Below are 21161 nucleotides of genomic sequence, written 5' to 3' on the forward strand. Positions count from 1 at the left end.
TACACATCCTAGAAAAATCTTTAAATGGTCCCTGGGCTAAGCCACTTAGTGCAGGGACAAATCTTTTGCCGACTCGTTATCGCTTCCGGCATTTTCTTCCACCGTCAATGCCGCTCCTCTCATCACAGGTCTCCTTGGTTGATTTCCAGTTGCCTTTGCTTGGGGGCAATCCCTAACCATATGTCCAACACCTCCGCAATAGAAACATCGGCCCTCAACTAAGCGGGCATTTCTTTCGGCAGTGGTGGGGTGACGACATCCTCCAGATAGATCCATTGGTACATCACCCCATGGGCGGAATGAGGGATGATTTTCAGTAGCAGGTGCATTAGCGACTGGGGCGGTAGCATGAGGAGCAGAAACAGGATTCACTGGTGGGGGACGAGGGGCCGGAGTAATAGTAGTAGCATTCCAAGGTTTTTTATTTCCTCGTTTAGCTTCTGCCGCTCAACGACGATTATCCAACCGTTGCAAAAGTGTCGCACAGGCATCTACCGTCGCAGTAGTTTCATGGTGTATCATTGATTCATCGAGTTCCGCATTAATACCTTCCATCAAAGCCTCAATCCGAGAGGCTTCATCCATACCCGACTCAGCAGCATACCGTTGAAATTGAGTGAAATAGTCAGCAAAGGTTCGAATTCGTTGACGGATATTCTGAAGGTTCCTTCTAGCTGTATGTATTCCATCGGGGTCCTCAAAGGCTGTATCCAAAATTTCATAAAACTGTAGCACAGAAGGTAAGGCAATACCTTCTTCTCCGACATACTGTAGAAACTGATTGGCAGCAACGCCTTCCAATCTGCTAAACATATAGGATAATTTAGACTGTAGTGTAGGATAGCGATCGGTATTTTCCAGTAGCTTGATTTTCATTGGTTGCTTGAACAAGTGTAGCCTGTCCCGATCACAATCCCCCCTGAACACCTCAGGATCTGGGAGTTTTTCCGACCGATAGACGTTGCCTGTAACTGGTGGTACTGGGGGTACAGGTGGAGCATTGTTTCCAATGGGTTCTTCGTCAGGGGCCACAACCTCAACAGCAGTTCGTTGAGCTTGGGCAGCAGCAAGATCTCGTTCAAACATCCTCCTTGCCCTTTCAGCCTCCGATTCTACCTCCTGTAAATCCGTTGCATATTGAGTAAGACTATGTTGACACTGTTGAAGAAGCGCATAGGCTTCAGTTCCGACAACATTATCGACCTGTGGATGCGCTTGAAAAAATCTTTGGAGGTTATCGTTGAGTTGTTGATAATCGACATGAACATGTTCCGACATTGTAGACTATGGTGTTGTATTGGTTGGCGATAGAGGACGCAACCTACGTATAACGTGGGTCTATGGGCAAGAAACTATGATGTCAAGGAATACAACCGAGGCAAGAACGTAGTAGAAGATGTTCGTGACTATGGACTATGGGGTGGCTCTGTTTGATCTGACAATCAAACTGAACCCTATGACGTAGCGTAGAACAAGAATAATATTCGTGAAGTAGAATACAAAGGTTGCGTAAAGAAAGAAGGAAAGAGAGAAAACAAACAAAAGCACAAGACAACGCCCCCTTATATATCCAACCATAATCCAATGATGACTACTCCCTCCACGTAACAGAAACCAAAAGAACATAATAGAAATCCCCATTATAAATCCTAATCCCACTGCACAATACCTCCGCTTCCCGTTCCAGTGTATCACCTAACAGAAATCCATAGCTGCCATTACACATATTGGTATCATGGTCGAATATTGTTTTAAGTCGTAAAGAGGAAGTACTTGACAACAAGGTTAGGATTAGTAATATAGGTTTCTTTTAAGTTCTATGGGTTTCTATTGTATGAGTGTGAGTTATACTCCGACTGGGGTTATTGGATATATAAAGGGGTTCTGTCTTTTGTTGATATTCTGTTTCTCTCTTTTCTCTTTATGCAATCTTCTTCGTTCTCTCTGTATTGTTAGCTTACAATACTATCTTCGTTCTACATTACACAGAGTTGGACCAACTGAAGCCTGGGATTTAGATAGCCCACTTAAGTATTTCCATAGTCCATAGTTTAAGTCCACATTCTCTACCTCATTTGTATTCCTTGGCAACCATAGTTTATACTTTCGTCCAAATCCAAAGGTATATGTAACAGCCTTTCACCTATATTGTGTTCCTTGACAACCATTTTCCATGCTCTATTCCAAGTCTACAGACTTATTTAATAGGAACATTCTTCTGATTTGAACCCGCTCAAAGTAAATAACTAATAGCAGAAACAGAAAAGCTACAATAAACTGTCCATCAAAAAATGCAATTATATCAAAATTAATTTATATATCAGCAAACCTGTACCCTTCACCAGACGCCGGGGGTGGTCAGGGCACTCAGGGTGCTCGGTAGGTAAACTACCTCTACAGAGATATGGCAATCGCTGCTGTCGAGTTCTGGCATACAGTTGTCAGCCCCAGCGCAGACTAGCCCACCTAATGTGCCCCGACACCTAATACTAGTGTTCATTGCAACTCAGACATCAGTCCAGCCACCAGAGAATGCCAGTTACTTGCTGGTATATCCTGACTGCTCCAGCGGGTCCTGAGATAGAATGATTGCCCTAACCCCTCCTGACGTTGCTGGATCAGGTGATTTAAAACCTGGCTCACGCCTGATGTACCGATTCCTATATGTTGGCACCCCATTCTCTCCAGATATACACCTCTCTGCCATATCAGCCTCTGGTATTTACAAATTCCCTATGAGATTACCAAAACATCACTTAAACGATGATCTCTACTGCCTCCAGAGCACTCAAGAATGCACTTTGAGAATTGATGTATTCAACAACATGATCCTCTACCTAATACTAAATACAATATGCAATTTAAAATCCTAAGTCTAATACAATATACGGAAAAGAACAAATCCCCCACTATCTCCTTTTGCTTCGCGATTCTTCTACACATCCTGCTCCCCCCCCCTTTCGTAATCTCCCACTACAGGTAATTCCAGCTCCTCTTCTTCCTCCTTCCCCTCCTCTTTAGGGTCTATGCCACGAAGCTGGGCATTAATCACTTCATCATGGGCTGTGAGGAATGCGTACCAGGCCACAAGAGTACACTACGCAAAGCTCAGAGTTTGACTAACAGCTACAAAGATAGAAGTCTCCAAGGTCTCTTCAGTCAACATTGAGTAGAAATCTCCTTAGTCTGATACGGGCCCCACGAGCTACATTATCAACAAACATTCACTAGAGTTAGCGATGGTAATTGACGTTCTTCGACATAGTAGTTCAAGTAGATTACGAAATCACGATAGAGTAGAGTATATAGAATAGTAAAGTCAAATAGAGTGGTAACTCGCGTATCAATAATTTATATTGTTAGGACTCTGATTTTGCCGATGATGGTTTGGCTACTCAGTGAATAATACCTTATCTATATCTCTCGCGTATGTCTCGAGGACTCAATATACTAATGGTACAGAATACACTCGGAGCCTACTCAATACACTGAGAAACAATCAAGAACTTTTAACTCCTAAATCCGTAACCCAAACTCCTAAGTCTACTGAAACCCCTCAATCGTCAACCCATTTTCATGCAAGTTACCGTCAATATGCTCCCTTCGTCTGCTGGATAATTATCAGTGTCGACTACTCACAGATACTGAATGGCAAGACTCTCTACTCAAGACTCTTCCCGTATCGCTTTCCCATATAGTAGAGCCCTCTCATGCCTACAGGTACCACCAACAGGTACTCAATCAGCTAGTAGCTTGCGCTGATCTTCTCCGAGTTGTCTGATCTTCGATCCGATTGTTTCCAATTGCCTCTCATAGATCCACCGGTCCAAAAGCAGTCTATTCCGATGGTTTGATACTCTGAGGGTTATTATTGGGGTCAAAAACATGTTTTTTAACTAGGGAAACTGCATTTGTACTTTTGGTCGAGTATCGATCGCACAGCATCTTTTGGATTCGAACCAGAGTAGATTGTAGTATTCCCATCAGTGTGAGAGGATATGAGGAGTATCTATTTGCCCTTCTTTTGCTCTGATAGATACCTGGCATGCCGTAACAGGTTGCCTCTAAGGTGCATTTGCAACCCCTCCATGAAATCAGAAAGACTTTCCAATATTGTGGATGGACTGCAAATAAGCCATACCATATTATATCACCTGATAAATAAGTATGCAGAGGATGTTGGATGCTCTCAAAGCTTTGCCGGAATCTCTGAGAGTATTTTACAGTGTCGGATAAAGATATTCCTATGTTTACAGGTTCCGGTATCAATCTTCCAAAGACTTGAGGTGTACGAGGTTTACAATATTAAGTGTACGGGAATCGCCGCTTTCTCAAGGGGGTGAGTAGCGAGTATTCCGCAGGGTACGAAGGGGATAGTAGAGGTCGGTGTGGGAACTTGCAATAGGTGTTCTGAAGGACTCTAGCGTCGGTAAGCGTCAAAGGGACAAAATGGCAGTGAACGGTGGTCTTCTTGAGTACAGAAGAAGGAAATAATATTGTATAGTAATAGAGAGAGTAAGTACAGAAGACGTTGCGTAAAAAAACAAAGGAAAGAAAAAGGAACAAGAAATGAAGGCGAACTCTCCTAATATACCCAAGGAAATCCCAGTAATGACAAATCCAAAGTGACTCATACATTAACGACTGACAGAACTCGATAGAACCCAATAGAACCTTTCTGACTAATCCAACTCCTCGTAACCCAGTGTATTAACTAATCGATCTATGAAAGGCTTTTAGTAAAGGGAAAATAAGAAAGAATTGGCTATGGGTATCGGTCATATCCTCAGAGAAGTTGGAGTGTTTCGGAGATGCTTATCAGGACGTTTAAAGGCTTTAGCTGAGCTGGGAGACAATATGGGCCAGCACATAGACTATTTATAGTGGAGCTACTCAAGGCAAAGGATCGTGGTATCACTGATAGCTCAAATAATCTCCTGAAGGTTTGTAGAGGGGAGTAGGAAGAGGATACAGATCGTTAATATTCGGAGTATATTGGGAATGACTTATTTGTTTGAATTGGAGGCTGGTAGTTGATTGGTAAATACTACGATAGATTTGCATACATGGAATGAATATAGTTGATTGCTTGCAAAGCTGTGAGAGTATTTGTGAGTACTCGAGGAACATTAGATCCAGTTCGACTCTGTATTTCAAAATTCATTTCGTTCTGCTATGCATGCAGCTTGGAAAAAGGAGGTAAAGTTTCGGCTACTCAGTATTTGAGTCTGGCTGTCTAGCAAACTCACTCTAGAATGGCAATACCAATCCATGTTTGCTGCTTAAGCATGGACATTGAGCTTTTCAGATAAATCGTACTATGGCCTTGACATCAAAGCTACTTATACCTTTCACAGAAACATACACCTCTGTCAAAGATTGGCTAGTCGTCACCAGTATATAGGACAGTGCTCATATCAGTATCCTGCGACTGACTGTACAGCGGCATTGAGGATACCCACGTTGGATATCATTTGAGGGACTGGTGTCTTCCTATCCTTTGATGATGGTGTATTAATCCCAATGGAGCAAAGTGAGTGTTGCCTCACCTTGCGTATATATAATGAATATCTCACCTCTGTGAGCATTGTAGGTGCTCTGGTATCACTCATGGGAGCACTTACGTAACCATTTGGATGAACATTAACGGAAGTATTCAAGTGAGCATTTGAGTGAGCATTCGCGAGAGCTTTCACATGAGCATTTGCGAGAGAATTCGCAAGAGCATTCACAGGAGCATTTGTGGGTTCATTCGTGGTGTCGTGAGAAGATTCACCGTGCTGTAAGAGCATTTGTGGGTGCATTCTTGGTATCGTGAGAAGATTCACCGTGCTGTGAGAGCATTTGTCGTACCTTGAGAGCATTTAACAAAACTGTGAGAGAATTGAGAAATGCTTGAGTGGTACTACTAACATAATCAAGAGAAACAAAAGTTCCATAGGTACTGTGGGCGGAGTCATTCTATCCTAACATCTCCAAAAAAGGAGGTAATCTCATGGCAGCCAAAGTGAGCAGAGCATTGGTGAGTGCTCTTCGGACGTGAGCCATATCTCCTAGCAGTGCCGGAAGGTTAGGCACTCCTAGGAAGGAGCCGGGCACGAGCGGTGTACACTGACAGTGCCAGACGCGGTAGGCGCTCGAGATGCAGGAGACCCACTAGTACGAAGGAGCTGCATTCTTAGTAATATGTGAGCTTGCTGATATATGGAAAAAAACTTTAATATATTTTGCACTTAAGAATTGAACTGATTTCCCAAAAATTCATTAACGCAAAAATAGAGTGATTTGGCGGTTTGAAAAACTATAATAAGTTTTCAATAATAAAATGTATTTTTTAGAATACTTTAATGCAACTCCATAGCTTACTCTATAAGAAAAAGTTCAGTCCAATAAGAGCAAAGTTTAGGAGTTTTTGACTCTCTCTATTCTATTGATAAGTCTCATGGGTTACAGAATCTCCCGACCTAATAGGAGAGCTATTTCTTGGACAGATAAAACTTGTCAAATTTACGACCCAACTGTACAACCAGTTCTAACTGGTAGTAATACACTTTAAGAGGTTATGCGATAATAAATGTTCCAAGGGCTGGCTTGAGTGATAATGTACTATTTCAATAAATCTGATAGGTGAGTTATATAGAAAAGTATTATAATGAGGAGTAATATTCTACAAAGCAGGTATCATATAATATAAACAAAAAAGCTTAAAGAAAGAATAGGAAGTTGCTCCTCGCTGTTGTTTAAAATTATGTTTTTTTAATCGGAAATGGTAAGGCTCATATTCTCTTCTTTTTAGTAAGAAAAGCTGAAAGTGAAGCAAACCGAGTTGTTAAAGAAGCTGGCAGAGGAGCTGGAAAGAAAGCTAGTATTAATTTGAGATATCGAAAGTGACAACTCGCAGTTGTGAAACGGACAGAAGTAATATTACTGAGTATTGAAAATTTAATATATAGCATCCACTCGATATACTAAAAATAGTAGATATGGTCCATACTATGTAGGATTGATATTATAATGAAAGTAATGCACTCGTAAAGATTGGTTTAAATAATAATAAGATTGACTCTGTCATTTTCATGTATTGATTAGGGAATGTACTAGGTTACGAGGAGTTGGATTAGTCAGAAAGATTCTATTGGATTCTACCGTATTCTGTTGATCGTTAATGTATGAGTCACTTGGGATTTGTCATCGCTGGGATTTTCTTGGGTATATTAGGGGGTTCGTTCTTATTTCTTGTTCTTTTTCTCTTTCTTTCTTTCCTTACGCAACGGCTTCTGTATCTACGCTGTCTATTACTCTACGCCGTTCATTACTCTACAATATTATCCTCCTCTACTTTACTCCAGAAGACCACCGATTCGCCGACCCTTGTCCCTTTGACCCTTACCGACGCTAGAGTCCCTTAGGACCCCTATTGCGAGTTTCCACACCGATCCCCACTACACCCTTCGTACCCTGCGGACTATTCGCCACTCACCCCCTTGAGAGTCATATCTTAAAGTCAAAAAATTTAAGGAAATAGGTAAAATATATAATGTAATTAAGAACTTCAGAATGATAAGATTATCAGAGCTCTTTTATGCAATAAATTTGGAGTGAAAAGATTAAAGTTTTTAAAAGATTTACATATTTCAATATCCTAATTAAAATTAATTTTCGAACTATCTTTATATGAGACTAAAGACGGTCACGTATTTTTATTAGCAGCTAGATTTCTTCAAGTTATTGCAAAATAAAATACTCAACAGGTATAATACATCAATATGATACCTATATATTATTTGCAGATTTCAAAAGACTATCTCCCAACTGTTCTCAAATATTTCTTAATATTATATCAATCTTCTATATTTTAGGAAGAGAATAAATCAAATTATTTATATTTACGAGCAAGCCAAATAGGATACTTTCATTAAAAATACCTATAAAAAACTGCTATGATTTAGAACGGAATGAAATCATTACCTTATCGAACTAGTTTAATATTATAATTTAGCTGGTAAAATATCAATTTTCTAATCATTAATTAGTCTTTCAGCTCAGGTCTGTAAAGAACAAAGTAGAAAAGAGTTTGTTGACACTTGTTGCAGATGCTGCGGGACACACTATCCAAATACATACTCGGTTGCCAAGTGTCATTATAATTCTCTTTTTTAAATCCCCCACAACATTTTTCTCAATACCTACCCTTGACTCTGCTAAATCGTAGTTTGCCTGGCAGCCAGATTCTACTCCCACTAGATGGCAGGAGAGCGATTTGATACGTACACAAACATGTTTTGTGGATCATTGAACCCACACGTGGGTATGTCCTGGGGGTTCATGGGGAGTTCAGGCTCACGAACACTTGACAGAAAGGAGTTCAAGTGTACGAACTCTAGTAGTTAAAGTTATTTCCTCCGTGACAAGCAATACAAGCCTCAATGCGCCGTTGCATATACATGATATGCGCATTGATTCTCTCGACAGGATACCTTCTCCTCTCGTCTTCAACAACTGCTCTGATCTCCCTGGCAGTAAAATTCTAATCTAACCTTCTCTTGATACTATCTTTCAATTCATTCCATATTGTCTCGATAGGGGTCAAGTCAGGCAAATTTGCTGGCCATTCCAGTTTTTGTAGACCTACCCGTCTTCTGAATTCCTACTGATAGCGATGCTTATGAGCAGTTGCATTATCCTACATGATTATTACTCCATTCCATGTTTCTTTGACCCTTAAAGCAAAAGGAAAGAGGCCAGGATACAGGATTCGCCCTCTGTATTGTAACGGCGTAGTGTGAGTAAGGAGGAAGTTCGGGAAGGAGAGTGATTAGTAATTGGGTTTTTTTGTTTGTTGTTTCTTTTTTGGGATTTCGGTAATGTTTGGGTTTTCTTTTATGAGTTTCTATTACGCAAATTAGTCATCAAGTTTTGGATGATATATATATGGCTGTAATTTCCCTTTGTTCTTTCTTTCTTTTCTCCTTATCCGAACTTCCTGTTATATAGGAATACATTCTATTTTCTGTCCTTGAACCGCTATGAATCCAAGTCATATAACCTCTTGGTTGTATCCTTTGGTCCCAGTCCTAGTCTTGCCCTCACTCCATGTAACTTGAAGTATTCAATCCTGTTCTCGTTCGTTTCATTCGATATTCTATCGTTAGGAAACTTCATCTAGTATCTATTGGTGTCAAACCCGATCATTCCGAACCCTGACCCTGACTCCACACGAGGTGAAGAGTTTTCAACTACATAAACCTGACTCAGCTTCTACTGTTCCCTTACCGAGAACCTCCGAACCTCATCCTAGTTTTCTCGATTCAGCCCGTAACATGTATATATACCAATCTCTTCCACCTTTCCTGTCCGCATTTCTTGTTTGTAGTTCAGGTACAGGTTGTTCTTCTAACAAATTCATTTCTTGTAGCCATTCGTATTGCCTAACCTCAGCTTCAAACTCTCTTTTAAAGCCCTGAACTGCATCTACTCTCTCCTACATAGTTTCGTATTGTGATTTGTATAAATGAATAGGCAATTCCAGCCCAGAATAGCTATGGGCAATTGCACTCCAGGACATAACTGATGCTCCTCCTATAAACTTGCGATCCATATTCCGATCAATATGGGCTTCGCTCGGCCTTCTTAAAACACTCTTAAATTGTCTTTCTCGTAGGTTGCTTGTCTCAAAATAAGTCTCATCGGTGAAAATAACATCTTGCCAATCTAAATCGCAGTACTTGAGGCAGAATGCAAGTCTATCTGTTTTGTGTCTATCGCTCATTAAAGGCTTAATACTAGGTTTTCGGCGATGAATATTGTCAGATGCTAGAGCATTCCTTATTGTATTAACACACACATCTAAACTGGCTTAAAATTTATTAGATTTGATCCAAACAAGAAAAGAATATATAACGGTTAGGATTATCTTCTGCTCCTAGTTTACCCAAAGGCATCCGATAATATATCACATCACTCAAAGCTAGTTCTATCAATCTCTATTCATCCTCCACAAATAAAACCTTGTTAGAATCTCTTTGGGAGTTGAGATTGGGCTTCAGGTTTTCAATAGCACATAGATCAGGGATTCCTGTAACCCTGACTTTCTGTTTCACCTGATTGATTATATCCGAGTAGGTTGAGACCGGAACAGCACATCTCTCCGAGATTTGCCTTATAGTCATTCTATGGTCGCCTTCTAATATTGTATACCCCAATATCTGCCCCTTTTTCGTGAAGGACGTCGTAGTTTTTCTTCAGATCATGGCGTTGACTGGCGTTAATTGGCGTGGACTGGCGTGGACTGGCGTGGACTGGCGTGGACTGGCGTGGACTGGCGTGGACTGGCGTGGACTGGCGTGGACTGGCGTTGAGTGGAACTTCACGGCATTGACCGGCACTTCAAAGAGTTCACGGATTTGACAGGTAGTTCACGGCTTCGACAGAGAGTTCACGGCTCTGATATTCACTCGAGGCCAACAGCTGAAATGCAGGTCATATGCAGGCTCATGCGGACCCAGTCGTGTTCGGAAACATCATGATCCTACGAGTACTCTTTATTTCACGACGTTTCTGGACTGAACTGGGTCCGAATGAGCCTGCAGGTAGATGCATGAGCCAATAGGAGGTCAGGGCGCGTGTGCTGTCAATTGAAGTGTGACTTCTCCGGTGTTTGTTGTGATGATACTCTAGACTAACATTAACAAGATTCCGTTCATCAAAAAAGGAGGGACGACATCACCTAGTAAGCGGGGCCAGGTACTTGGGTACGCGGCACTTACAAGTGATAGGAAAATGAAATTGACGGAGATCTCTATGCTGACAGGAGTCCCTAAATCCATCTGCTCGGATCTCATCATCAAGGCGAAGCAGAAGTCATTGGAAACCGGAGACCCCGACCTTTGCTCTCAACAAAACCTTGTCCCTGATCCGACTTCAAGAAAAGGTCATAATAAGATCTTGACACCTGAAGAAGAGAGGAGATTAATAGCACTCACCCTTTCTGATGCTACCCATTGCCGTATGTCACTAAGCGAGTTGACTGCTAAAGGTATCATCAATTCAATCGTACAAGTTTTGTGGTAGATGGTCTATACTGTCTTTACTCTGTTTTAAATAGTTACTATGCTGATTCTATTCGTACTAGCTGGACTGAATGTATGTATCAACACAATAAACAAGACGTTAGTGGGAGATGGAATCCACCGCTGCAAGCCTACAAAAAAGCCATTAATGAATGAAATACATAAGGCAAACCGACTTGCCTTTTGCCTACGTAATCGATATTTGGATTGGAAAGACGTTATATTCACCGATGAGAGCTATTTTGAGACTAGCAATCTACGAGAACGTAGAGCTAGAGGGGTATTAAGATGGGCAGGAGAGGCATTTGTACCACGTAATATGAATAGAAAGTTTCATGGCGGTGCTACTGTAATGTTTTGGGGAGCTATTCTCTACAGATATGCGGGTAAATATAAAATATAAACCCCTAATTTATTACGAGTACTAATAGCTCTTGTAGGATCAGAACTACCATACCACGTATATCGAACCCCATATGAGACCTCCCGTGAACAAACTGCAGCTCTTGTTGCCCTACAGACTGAATATGACTCTGAAGTTCTTCAACCCATCGAGCCAGGTATTTTACCTCAATTATTCGAGAGAAAAAAGAATAGGAAGGGCGGTATCGACTGGTACATATATAGGGAGAGAATTATGTACCCCCTTCTTTTCCCTCTCGCTATACTTGCCAGAGAAACAACCAACCCTAACGTCATTATAATGGAGGACAACGCACCTGCACATAGCCATCAGTATCAGGAAATCTTTAGACGTCGGGCAGGGTTAAATAGGCTGGAATGGCCAGCCAATTCGCCTGATTTGAACCCAATTGAGGCTATCTGGAATGAGATGAAGGACAGTATTAAAGTCAAGTTAGGTTGGAATTTTACTGCTAGAGGAATCAGAGATGTTATTGAAGAGGAGTGGAAACAATACTCAGTTGAGAGAATCAATAGACACATTATGTCGATGCCCCGTAGGATAGAAGCTTGTATTGCGGATGGGGGCGGAAATAATTACAATTACTAGGCGTAGAGTACTCAGGCACTTCTCATGTATGCAGGTCAAAAAGATGCATATGCGGGCTCCTGTGGGCTCCTGTGGGCTCATGCGGACCCAGTTCAGTCCGGAAACGTCGTGAAATAAAGAGTATATGTATCGGGTGCGCATGTAGTACGTCCATACATACATACATGTAATGACCACTTGTGTTTTTCGTTTGCATGGGGCGTCCGGCCCCACCCGCGGCAGGACATCATGGAGATTCGTTAAACCTTCAGCCTTGGAGAAATTTCCGCGTATCCCGTAAGTAATAACTCGGGGTAGGAACGGTAACAGGTGGTCCGGACCGCTGTTGCCTAACAGTAGCGCACTGAGCCTCTCGCATGAGACTACTCTACGTCATCGATTTTGTTTGAGCGGCCTTCATATTAAATTTCTCTTCACTTTCGACCTTTGGTCAATAGACAGTCACATTTAGCTGCACCGTTCTTTACTATGTATTTTGGTTGCGGGAGAGCAATAGGGGCATCGATACAAGGGTTATTTGTAACATGTACAGCCTTGCGATCGGAACCCTGTTATACTGAACGTTCGTCCGCTTACAATTGTTTCTTTTACGCTTTACCTTTTTAACCTAAATAAAGCTCCTGTTTACATTAGAATGGAAATGAAATGACGCCTTAAATTCCACCTGATCGGGCCTGGGATTCCATTGAAATTAGCCAAACTCAAATTGGTAAAACTAAGCCCCACCATGCAACACCCAACTCAGACCCACAACACAGAGTTTTTCAATGAGACGACCTAATTCATAGCTCGCCAGGAAATTTAGTTATACGCTCGTACATACATGTATCAATGTGTCGAGCCATTTGACAAAGCTCAAGGTCTACATAGGTGGGCGATTCCTACCCTTTAATGAAGAGAGAATTCAGTCATCTGACGTTGCTCGATAGGTTCTAATGATGGTCAGCGTCTACTATTTTGGACGCAGTCGGGACATCGCCGACCTAAGAACCTCTTCCAAAGAGGCCCTATCTCTACCTGATTTCAAAAATATTCTATGGATTGGCGTCTTTGGTTCCTTTTCCAGAAACCAACAAACAGATCGAAGTGACGTTGACCTCGTAGTCGTCGAGCACTCGCATGTTGTGCCAGCAGAGTACTCTCGGGATGCAAACTACGAGCCCTGGACCTTGGAAGAGCTACTACCACGAGTTTGGTGCAGGCCAGTTGAAATCGTTCTCCTCAAAGAAGAACTACGCGAGTTGGTTGCTATAGATTCACTTCTAACGTCTCGCACTATATATGGCGATGACCAATCTGTGGAGATTTTGCAACTACGCCGGGATGCTAGGAAATATCTTGATGAAGGCTGGGAAATATTTCGGAACGCAGAAAAGGATATAGAGGCTCTAAAAGCCAGGATCTCAGAGGTCAAAGACGTCGAGGTATGTACTACGAATCAAAACTTTTCAATAGTCATTTATATTTATACTTAGCATGCCCGACTTATTGACTCGTTTTCTCATCTCAGGAATTTCTCAAGTCACAATCTCTTCAAAAATCCTTCCGAGATCAACTCCTCCAGATCCTGAGTTCTCTGAATATAGAGCCTACTTCTCATCCTATCTACGAAGGTTTTTGGGCTACTATTCTTCAGGTAGCAAACGAGATCAAGCGGATAGTTACTCCAACCTCACAAGAGGACTCAGAGTACTGGCAAAAAATATGGGACATTCTTTCAACTTCATCGCCCAAAAGTTTACAAAGTCTTTTGATGCGATTGAAGAAATTTGTCATCCCTACCCTTGAGGATATCGAACAACGTATCAAGGTTTCAGAACAATTGGAGAATGAAGATCGGACGGCGGGAGATATCATGGGGAATGGAGGCGGCATTCCGGAAGCTAGTAATACGGAGGAAGTACCAGCTGTAATCAAAACCAATTTGGCGGCAGCGAACGCGTACGAAGGGGGTACTCTCAAACGAATTCTTAAAAGATTGACAGCGCGATTTACTAGACAAGGATAAAACGGCAACCACACAAAGGGAACGGTTGTCATCTTTAGGAACCGGTATAATTATTTTTCTGAGCCTTGAAAGTGAGTCTTTCTGTTCGCGTCTTCATTCCATGGGATTTATTTTCTAATTCATCAATAGAGTCACTTAATTTTACATGAATGCATGTAGTGTTGACGGCGGCGGCCCGGAGGTCGTTACGAATAGTAATTTTTTCGAAATTTCTTCTTTCTTTTGTTTCTTTCCTTTGTTTTTAAACGGATACGAATAGACGCAGGCTTGCCGAAATTGATGAAAAAATGAATTACGTTGCATACCCAGAGTCCGCTGTGATTCATGCATACATGTGCCTATAGACCGTCTGGATTAACGCCAACAGCCGGGAATGTGCAATTCTGCTGTTTCCACAGTTCCAGGCCGGTTGTTTGCTCTCGCGAATAACCCACTAGACTGCGTCCTCTGTTGGTGACGATTTTCTACAGAAGAAGTCTCCCAGGACTGGCAACTTCCACGAAAGTCGAAATACGATGTGCGACTGCGCGTGCTCAAATGCCAATGAGGGAAATTCCGCAATTTATACTCGCTCGCGGGATGAGCTCATACTGTGATTTTAGCGCAATCGGTACCACATGTAGTACTCAGAGTTTACTGATCCGACAGTGCAGCATTATACTGTCATCTACTCGCAGGATCCGCCATCAGCAGGTGAGCGAATAATTTCGTTTCTACACCTAAAGTTGCAATGAGGCTCTATATGTAAGGTACAGTACCACAAGAGTTATTATTGTCCGGGAGTTAATTTACCAATGACAGTGCGCCTGCTAGGTTGCTTTTGGCCTAGTGCCTACCATCAGAACCGGATCTTGGCAACCGCCTTTGCACAGCCTCAAGCTAAAATTAATTGATTCTGTTCAGGTATCTACCCCCGGTCCACTCGCGCGACATAATCGCAAAAGGGGCATACACCCCTAAAGATTTTCACGAAAATGCGCAGCCTATTATCATGCACGCGGGAGACAGGCCTGACTAGGATGTCCAACTATTTATTCACACGACATGTCGTTCATGCGGCAAATGAGTCCTTCTACACTCTTGAACATTTGGCCTTTAGTTAAGTAAGTACGGAATTAAGGCGATTAGCTATACCTCTAACCAAACATACATACTATGCATTTTTGTGTTGGTGTCGGAGCGATCGAGTGCATATTACTCTGAGTCAATATGCAACCGTTCTCTCGGGGTTGGCCATAAATGACGTTTATACATTAAGGCTGTCGAAACAACATGCCGACCTTTTTTGAAACAATATGCTGACCCCTTTTCGGAACTGTGGCTCTACTGACAAATTATTCGATATGAAACAAGATCACAGACTTTAGTTTCCTAACGGCTTGTAAGCAGTCACAGCTTAACAAAACAAAGGGATAAAACATGTGTTAGAGTGCAACGTCATAGTGAATTCCAAATTACGAGCGTCATGTCTCAGTGCGAGGAGAGTTCTAGGCACGGTGTTTACTGTCCGAAAAACAGAAAGCAGTGCCCATAACTCTGCTCTAGCCTAAACAATGAGCCAGCCAGAGAAATTCGGAACCGGGAAGCCTAAAACAGCTCACTGTTAACAGATACTGCAGTGTAGCTAGCTAGCTTTATCACTATCAAACAATTTGGAAAACCGGGACGTCCGTTACCTCGTCCCCAGTTTGATAAATATATGGGCCTCCTCTGTAGGAACGGCCATGAGCTCGTGTCCCTGTGAACCAATTATTGGTAGACGAAAGTACTTGATGCAAGGGGCGGTGAATTTAGTATATCTGAGGAGCTGTGGCCCCGGGAAATAAACTGAATCGTGCATTCCAGCTGTGCAAGGTCCTTAAAGCTATATCCCCGGTATATAGTCCGTTGTCATAAAACTAGACCCGGTATGTAGTCCGTTACTCCCTAGGAGGACAACGGACAGCTGCCCGCCCTGTATGTGCCAAGAGCGACCTGGTCATGAAATAGCACTCGATCCTGTTATTCTCAACCACAGAGGAAATATGTTATATCTCCTGTAAGCCGATACCTATCGAACATAGCCTCAAAGCTCACGGTGCTGACATACATAGCCTTACTTATCACCTAACGGCCCGGCAGTCGACAAGACCGGGTAGTCAATCATAAGACACTATATACGGTCACTTGTTGGTTTTCGAAGTCCTCCAACAAGGACTACAACGAACTACGATCCTAATATACTCCTAGATCTCTCCACTGTTCCAAGACTTTCCGCACCGGGCGGGTTACAGGGAATGGTCTGTGTGATCCCCGTATAGCACCCAATGTAACAGTAATAGCAACGAGGCTGTGAAGTGTTGCTACCACTGACATGCTGCTGTGTGGATGCCATCAAATGGCCAGGGCATTTCCCTTTCAAGGCCATTCCCGCCCTACATTTATTGAATTCCATAGCATGAACTAGAATTAAGCTTGATAGTTCAAAGAAGAATCAAGTCTACCTGGCCCTGCCGTTGATATAGTCGTGAATTACATCAAGCCATGAAGAACCTAATTGTATTCAGAATCCACAGGCAAAAAGTAGAGTATTTATTACGTTCTGATTGAGCCGATTTGCCTGGATAGAACGGTTCTGAAATAAACTTGCTGTTCTGTCATAGTCGGCGGTCGGGATAGAGGTTTACTCTATGATTCCTATATATATTGTCTAAGCGGGTAGCTGCGACTCAAATGAGGTGGTGTCTTCCATGGCAGTAAGAGAAACTCTGTAATCGTGATAGACCTGTTTCCGGTAGATTAGATTCGTCGAATTAATGACTCTTCGAAAACGATGCGGAAGCTTCAATATTCTAGAAATAAAAAATAAAAAACGAAGTGCCAGGGTAGCTCCACTTCCCAGAGGACATAGAATCTCTGAGGTTGGAGTGAGTCCTATGAAGTAAAGATACCAGAGATGACATCCCGCCCAGAGCTAGGAGGTATTGGACTCTCTATTCATTCTTAGCTTATGCTTTATACTGAGGATAAAATCAGCGAGCCATATCTAATAGCTTCTTCGTCAGATCTTACGCTTAGTAGGTCTCAACAAATCTCTCAGATTGACACGTGAAGAATAAAGTTTTCCACCCAGCTGATAGACCTCTGTTAGCCTGTCAATATCGATCCTTCATTATGATTCAGAGTCCACAGTGAATTTGGTAGAGGATCGACTTAGGCCGAGTGAATGATAGGAATATTCTTTAGCAAGGCCACACTTTAGCCCCGACAAAAATCGGCGGCACATCTTCACTGCTTAAGGATACTTGTCATAAGGCTCGAAGTCCCGGTCGTTCCAGCAGGGAACCATATCCACGGGATGGGACGATAGCACACTATTATAAAAACTGGTTCCAAACACGTCTGACCTTTCTTCTAGTCTGTTCCACAGCTGAATATTGCTTCAAAATGGTACGGCATCCCACAGCAGCCCATCTATGGTCCTTCCCTTAACACTGTCTAAGAGCTAGTGGTTTTCAAAGAAAGGGTGATCTGTTATGTTGTCTGTAAAGGCCGTCCGTTCGAGAAGGTTCCGAAACTATCAACAAAAATATAAATTGATATAATAAATGTTCGATATGGATACCAGGAATCGAAACGATGCCTATCCATAGGAGACCTTGGGCGGGGGAAGTTGATGAAACCCCAGTTTAATGCCTTTGAGTTAGGATATAAAAGAAAACCCAGTTTCTAGCCGAAGGCTTATGCTTCAATCAGGACCATTGTAGAAAAGGTTATCCAGTCTTATATATCGAGCGTCCCCATGGCGAAATATTCCAATATTGTCGATATTCCGATTTTAGTATATGCTAAGAAGCATTGTGTTCAAAAGTTCTTTTTAGCCTCCATTTTGATCCGCGAGATAGAAATGAGGGCAGCAGTAATCCCTTGAACGTCGCCATAACTGAAAGGTTGCATGTGAGTATGAGAGATTATTATGAACTTTTAAAGCAATCGCCCTCCCAAAAGAAATTATAATTAAAGGCTGTTGTGTTGTATCTGCAACCTAAATTTCGCTAGAGCCTCTCCGTTTTTCCGAAGCTACATCGCCCCTGTTTCCCTTCCTCGCCACAATGGCCACTGAATGTGTCCTAATTAGACCTCTTGAAGCTTGCTTGGTTTTTGCTCGGCTCTTTGGCATATATCCCGAGCCGTGAGGCAAGAATGCCATATCGTACTGTCCTCCTGGGTTGCCATAGCAACAACTTTGGTGCCGCACTAGAGTTTGGAAACTCGCCACCAGCTGTAAGAACTTGTGTATAATCCGGACTAGCTGCTTCTCTAGAGATACATATCGATAATGAAGCCACCGCCTGCAATATGCGTGAGATGATGCGCATTGGGGCCCGAAGGAGGCGGAATACTGGTTATTCTGTAACGTTTCCTGCCTGGACTGGGCCGGGTCTGTATATGGCGCAGAAATTTGCACAACCGCATATGTGACAATCGTTGGTTGTACACATACCGATCCAGCCTAGTCTAGAAACGTTACGGGATGGCGAGTAGAATACCTCGACGCGCCATAATGAAGGTGAACTTCATGATGTAATCGGTACATGGGTTCTTTCAGTTGATGTCGTTACACTCCAAAAAGAAGAAATACCAAAAAAGGTCGTTGAGATGCAGTCTGCACTCCCTTACGATGATCTTGGAAGGGTCCCAATAAAATTGCGGAGACCATGTGGAATGCTTCAGAAACTTGCGGCTGGTGGGAACAAGGCTGTGGAGAATCGATGTTTGAATTAACCTAAAAAAATCAAAGTGACCGCCGGCCTACCCTCCTCTGGTCTATCACCGAAATGTTTGGATAATGGAATGTGTAGGTGTTGGCCAAAATTCCGGATTTCCCTATGGTTGTTCCGTCCGGAAAGAATGTTGTTAGGGAATGAGACGAACCTAGGATCTGAGCGAAACGGAAGGTATATGTAGACATGACTTGACTCACTGCGCACGCCAAGAGTTGGAGCCTAGCGCTGTCAAGCTAGGTAAAGCACGCCTGGACGTCATCAGAACAGTTGCATGTAACCCCCCCGTCATCTAAATCTGTTGGGAGATGATATCACCCGGTACCCCTCAGTGTCATCTCACGACAATGATTGAAATTTTCACTATATTGGATCTATGAAACGACGCACAGTTAGTACGATCTCTCATCGAAACAACATCTATCCCAACCAATCGCGCGGCTACCTGCAGATCATGGCACATTGCCGCTGGTCTTGTATGCATGTGATGTAATGCGGTTATGCGCCTATGTGCCTAGCTCTATTAATAGCCGTTGTATTTAGCTATATTGACAGGCTATTAAGACGTCAACATGCAAAACTGTTCAAAGACTACCTCTAGTTGGTATAACCCTCCTGTCTCGCAATGAATATTTTCACATTTTGCGGCCCCTTTGGTGTTGACGAATACTGGGTAGAAAGTGTTGAGGGATTCAACCAAAAAGAGGAGAATAGAGCAGCCAAGCTTTTTGCCATAGCTCAAACCGATAATGACACCCTGTCATTGCTGATTGAGGACCGAGATTGTGAGGACCCCCGGCCATTACCAACACTAGTTCAAACTCCCCTGTTGGTGGCCCAATTAGAAGCCAGTCTCCGCTAACGTCCGTAACAGTAACAGCATCTTTGACATGATATATCTACATGTCTTGATACATGCAGCTTACATGTATGTTTCCTGCGCGCCTAACTATAAGCACATTAATAGATCGTGCTCAATGTTTGGTTCAAAATGCCTCCAACTCCACAACGATTGGACGGGTCTATGCAGGGATGTTCGGATGAGTCGAATCCATTATATATCCAGGTTGACTATTAGTGGCATTATGGATTTTCTCTGGAGACATGCATATATCAGGCAATCTTACTAGATAGTTTTAGCTACGCCAGTTGAACAGAACTCCTAGACTCTCTATCCAACCTGTCTGACTTTCTGTTCAACTGGCGCAGTTCAAACCCTCTACTATCGGAGTATAACACAACTACTCACTGTCTACTAGAGTTTCCGAGCCCCATTGGAGAGACAAATAATATCCTTCCAATGTATATGTGTACTATCTGGCGAGTTTTCTCTGTAAGTAAACACAGGCTGTGAGTTTTACGAATTCGTCGGAGGCCAGAAGTAAAAGCATCGACGTATAGTTATAAGGCACCAAAGAGTGTGGAGATGTCTCCATAATATATCAATTGGAATGATGTTGAGTTTTTTGTTTGGTAAGGATCAAATTTATATACACATCCAGCTGATAGCTCTACCGATTACTTGAGGCCGAGAAAGACGTTTGCAAATAGACCAAGAAATGCAGTACGGAAATGGGATCGAAGGATACACACAAAGAAATTGGTAAAAACATCAGTCAATAATATATATGCCGAGTCTTATTGCCCTGTCTACAGCGCTAGACACCCCTAGCTTGACCTCTATATCTACTCACAGACATCGCATCATATACTTCACTTCCCGCATATATAGCCAAGTCTCACCTTTTAATGCGGGTCCTAGTTGACATACCTGATAATCGTTTAACTCTTTCGCTACAAAACTGTCGGTTGTTATCTGTAGAAGGTCATTGAGGTGGTTGTTGTTAACGTCTCATTATGTAGTTTTGACGTTGTTCCAAACTACATGTATCTGTACTTCGTCTTAAGGCCATTTTGTTCTCTAAACTGTACATAAGTACATATAAACCGAGAGCATCTCTCCCTCTTCTAGTTTCTAATCATCATCGCATACAATACACTTTATGTTTTCGACTCTCTACGTACTGCTTCAAAACATAATCCGAGAAAACATCTATCATTACCCCGTATCGAGTCAGGAGCGAGCGGAAGGCTTTAGTAGAAAGATGGCTCATGAGCGTATCTTCAAACGTTTTCGACATTAGCCCTGTCTGTCTTGATCTTTCCTATCTTCCCCGATATATACCTTAACTGATAGACGACGTAGTGTCATTCCACCCGCTCCCACAAGATCCCCCACAGTCTAGACCTCCGTAATTCATTCCCTTCAAGCTTCCCAGCGATATAATCCAGTTTTCAACCACTGGACA

The 21161-nt window shown here is 42.5% G+C and overlaps 3 protein-coding genes across 3 annotated transcripts; 2 read left to right on the forward strand and 1 right to left on the reverse strand.

Annotated features, from left to right (window-relative positions):
• Window positions 1–5576: 5576 nt before the first annotated feature.
• H6S33_006885 (uncharacterized protein) lies at window positions 5577–5804 on the reverse strand (the record flags this gene model as incomplete). Its single annotated transcript, XM_044838245.1, has 1 exon — window positions 5577–5804. A coding segment is annotated over one exon (228 nt), but the record flags the coding sequence as incomplete, so codon positions are not given.
• Window positions 5805–10779: 4975 nt separating this feature from the next.
• On the forward strand, window positions 10780–11070 carry H6S33_006886 (uncharacterized protein; the record flags this gene model as incomplete). The annotated part of the gene is made up of 1 exon (XM_044838246.1): window positions 10780–11070. The coding sequence occupies one exon, from the start codon at window positions 10780–10782 to the stop codon at window positions 11068–11070; it is 291 nt and encodes a 96-aa protein (XP_044689704.1).
• A 1949-nt stretch (window positions 11071–13019) lies between these two features.
• H6S33_006887 (uncharacterized protein) lies at window positions 13020–14089 on the forward strand (the record flags this gene model as incomplete). The annotated part of the gene is made up of 2 exons (XM_044838247.1): window positions 13020–13505; window positions 13592–14089. The coding sequence occupies 2 exons, from the start codon at window positions 13020–13022 to the stop codon at window positions 14087–14089; spliced, it is 984 nt and encodes a 327-aa protein (XP_044689705.1).
• Between the last annotated feature and the right edge of the window lie 7072 nt (window positions 14090–21161).

Source organism: Morchella sextelata (genome assembly GCF_020137385.1).
Source record: "Morchella sextelata strain SCLS chromosome Unknown scls_21, whole genome shotgun sequence".
Classification (NCBI taxonomy): domain Eukaryota; kingdom Fungi; phylum Ascomycota; class Pezizomycetes; order Pezizales; family Morchellaceae; genus Morchella; species Morchella sextelata.